At 38.1% G+C, this 3,885-nt stretch overlaps 1 protein-coding gene across 1 annotated transcript in view; it reads left to right on the top strand.

Moving 5' to 3' along the window:
* Nucleotides 1–2,319, top strand: part of LOC138027012 (uncharacterized) — a 10,880-nt gene extending 8,561 nt beyond the window's left edge. The window contains exon 4 of the mRNA XM_068874495.1: nt 555–2,319. Within this exon, the coding sequence (XP_068730596.1) occupies nt 555–734 (180 nt within the window). The 3' untranslated portion in view covers nt 735–2,319. The remainder of the gene's footprint in view (nt 1–554) is intronic.
* Nucleotides 2,320–3,885: the final 1,566 nt, after the last annotated feature.

A 3,885-nucleotide genomic window follows, 5' to 3' on the forward strand; every position in this document is an offset into this window, starting at 1 on the left:
CTGTACTAGTAGATAAAAATCTCTCATGAGGAGGAGATCTCTAAAGATTAAGTCCAAAAGAGGGTAATGTCCGCGCTGATCGTAAAGATACTCAGTTTACACAAAATGCAATTTTATTATATCTCTCAGCTAGTACGCGCGCTGCGATTGGCTAAATTAGTAGGCTGACCAGCTGTCCAGTCCGCTAAATTTAAAATTTCGATAAAGCATTATCTAGCAAGTTTTTCATGTCGTTTCTGTTACATAAACTTGTAAAACTGTTTGAATCTTGCAAGCAACTATTTCAAACAGTCGAAAAGAACGTTTTTCGGATTTTGAGACGGCAATCTTTGTGGCCGTTGAACCTTCCGCTTGACCTCGACTACTTTCCTTGCCTGCGCGCCGGCCTCCGAGATACAATAAATATCTTGTTTTTTTCCCTTTGATTTATGGCCGCGCACCTTGCGCTTTGACCATAAATCAACGGGAAAAAACTCGGTCCGTAACTTACCGGTAGGTAGAAATAAGGTAGAAATAAATTTATCAAATCTTGTTTTGCCGTTTGCCACCTACAGGGCAAGAAGATAATAAGCGCCTCGTGTTATTCAAACGATGCCTTCACATATGAACTGTTACATTCCAAAGGACAAGATGGTTTGCCTAAATACAGTTGTGTTTGTAATGGTACACGCAATGCAATTAAATCAAACGAATTAATGTCCTGCAAAATAAATTACTGGGAATGTGAACTTTGAGCTCTCTCCGGCTCAGCCTTTCACCGAATCTGGTTGTAGCACTGGTTATTAGATTGACCCGACGAAATTCTTGGAGTGTACATGAGCTAATTTTGACCGACATGGTATTATATGAGAAGAATTAGCGATAGTACAGTTGAATGAGTGAGTCTTTCGACAAAACCAAAGATGCATTGAATTTGAAGTCAACATTTTCCTTGATTTAACAGACATCTCTTCACACTTATAATCATTTAGGAACAAAGAAAATCTACATTGGGTAGAAAGAGTTAATGTACAGATTTTTTCATGCAAATCCCAGATAATAGCAAAACCTTCAGCTACAATAAGCGACCAAAGTAGTTGAGACTACTGAAAAGACCACCATAAGGAAAAATTCATCTTTACGTTACATTTGCATTCAGTCCCCACTCCCTTCCCCATTCAATGTTGATGACGGAAAAAGTAAGTCGGTGATAAAAAAACAACATTGTGAATGGATGAGGTGGGTAGGTTAGAACGATTAAGGGGCGGAATTTCTCCAACAAGGCAACATTCCTAAAAAGGGGTAGGCTTATTGCAGGCCGCACTTTTGGTATACGACCTTTCAACGTTTTAGTTGTCAGAAGTAAAACAACAAAAAACCCAAAGAAACAATTGAACTACGTTAGAATTACTTAAATTTGACTAAGGCTTTCGTTCAAGTGAGAGAAAAAACGACCTCCCTTTTGAGTAAAACATTAGACGTTTCTGTATCATATGTATAGGCTTGGCTTCCTGAAAGACTACTTGAAAAACGAAGTGAATTTCATCTAGTCTTAAACCTTTCATTCGTTTTCAAAGAGCTTTTTTACATCTCTTGTAAAGCCCTGCATTGACGAATCGATGTATGAATAAACGAATAAAGAAATATGTATATAGATATATTTTATAATTCTGTAGTTAAATTAATAAATGTAAAATTTATTTTTGTAAATAGAATTCAAAGTGTATTTTATCTGTAAAGAAAATTAAGTGGGGACGAAGAAAGTTGTCCTTTAGTTTCATGTGTCTTCTTTGCATGTTAAAAAGCTGTCAGTGAAAATTTTTCGGAACTTGTAAATAACGAACTTTCTCAGGGTTTCGTGTCTCGGAGCTTTCAACTTCCATATCTCTACTTGGAGTGATCGCAGACAGTCTATATTTTAATCGGCTTCCCAGCCAAGTATGGTGCCACGTAGCCAATCAATACACAATGTCTTTGTCTACGTCAGAGAGGCATAACTTACAAAAAGAGAGTAATTGAATCCTGAAATGATTAGGTCTGTGAAAACGTTCACTCAATTAAGTGGGGTTACTAGTTGCTAGCTCTGAATGCTGAACTCTTGAAACTTCCCCGCGATGTCATATCTTATGTACACTGTAAAGCAAATATAAGAATTTAAGCCAATTTTGTTGGTTTTATGTAATTTCAAAACGAAAAGATTGTAAAGATCACTATTTATACATCATTGTGAAGAGACCGTAGATTTTAATTAAGCAAGTTATGTACGTTGCAACTGCTGTTAAAGAATCATGTATTGAATCGATTAAATGGATACAATCAAGTTAATTTGCTCACAGAAAATCAGTGTCTGTTTTTTTGCGTTTTTAAGAACGTGTTTTGGCGCGTTATGGCTGATTCGTACCGGTCATCACCGTGCACTGGACGACTTAGTATTGAGCATTCCTCTGCAACTCTACTTCTTCTCCTGCACATCTCCCACGTTTTCCTCCCTATTTCCCTCTTCAAGAGCTATTAGCGAGTCAGATGTGTTCGAATTTTGTAAGCTGAGAATGGGTTGCGCAGAGGTAAACCGTTACAAATATTGCCTCGTCATTGAGTTAATTGCCTGGGGAGCGCGCAGTAGGGAAACAATTAAATATATGAAACATTCCATTCTATACAATTCAGTCTTAATTCAATCCTAATTCTTTCCGCGTGAGTCTCACGAGACAAGTGTTGTTTATTTTTTTAATATATCGCCTAAACATAGACACCCAAACAGGAAATGTCTTGGAATGAGGAAAGGACATTCTTGATCAAAACACTGTGCTGTGGGTTTGGGGAGGGCACATCCACTTCAATCGATGACAGAAGCGGAAATAAGCACTTACATCCAATGCATGCCACGCTTTAATCTCGAGGCTTGAAAAGACCAAGAAATGACGAAATTATGATCAGCGCGTACAAATTACAAAGGTCATTTTTCTGGGATGTGAAAAAATAACGGAGTTTGTTATTGTCAAGTTCTGGGCAAAGTCCAATTAATAAAACTAAGCGCAGATGTTCCCTTCCAAATTTCTGGTTTCTGGGTATCTTGCCAAAACCCAACACAACCCACCCCGGCCGGCGTTCATTCAGCTAAGTTGTCAACTGGCCAAGTACAAAAAGGTTTCTTTTCTCGACAGTGTGAAAAGGCACAAAAGGGTTGAAAATAACTCCTGAACTGATTAAGCAGTACCTTCGTTTAGTAGGGAAGAAAATGATGAAGGCCTCTTATTTATTTACTTCAGGACATGCGTTCGACTGGGAAATCGATTTAGATCGAACACAAAATCGGAAAATGGACTTTGCCTTGGATTTTGCAATTTAAAGCATTTCCCAGCATTCCAGCTGAGGAAATCTAGATTTCTCAATCACGAAGACCTTTTAATCTCTCATCAAATTCCCACATGCTACCTTAGGAAAACAACGTACTGAAATGTCGCAAAAAATGTAGCACGATGGACTGCAACTTATGTGAAGACGGTTTCGGTTAAATAATCGCGCGCACAAGCAGTCTTACAATGCTTTTTGCGTATACTAATAGAGGGACATGCTACCAACGTAAACCTAAACAAAATCTGTTAAGGGGGCTTAAACCTGTTTCAACACGATCAAGAAACTGTACCTAACAACCCTTTATCAAGCAGCTATGTTGTGGTTTCCTTAAAACAGCAGTTGTTGCAAAACAAGACGTGCTTACTTAGTAGTGTGACGAAAAGGTTGCCATAGAAATATCTTGTCTTTAGAACTTATATCCCAAAAACGAACTATGTGACTATCATTTCTTTCCGCTGGAAATTAATTAACAGGCTCACTTGAAACTCTTTGCAAAGTTTAAAAAATTCCCCTGGAGCGGATTCGGAGCTACCTTCACAACCAGAATAG

The sequence above is a fragment of the Montipora capricornis genome, chromosome 12, assembly GCF_036669925.1.
Source record: "Montipora capricornis isolate CH-2021 chromosome 12, ASM3666992v2, whole genome shotgun sequence".
In the NCBI taxonomy this organism is placed as follows: domain Eukaryota; kingdom Metazoa; phylum Cnidaria; class Anthozoa; order Scleractinia; family Acroporidae; genus Montipora; species Montipora capricornis.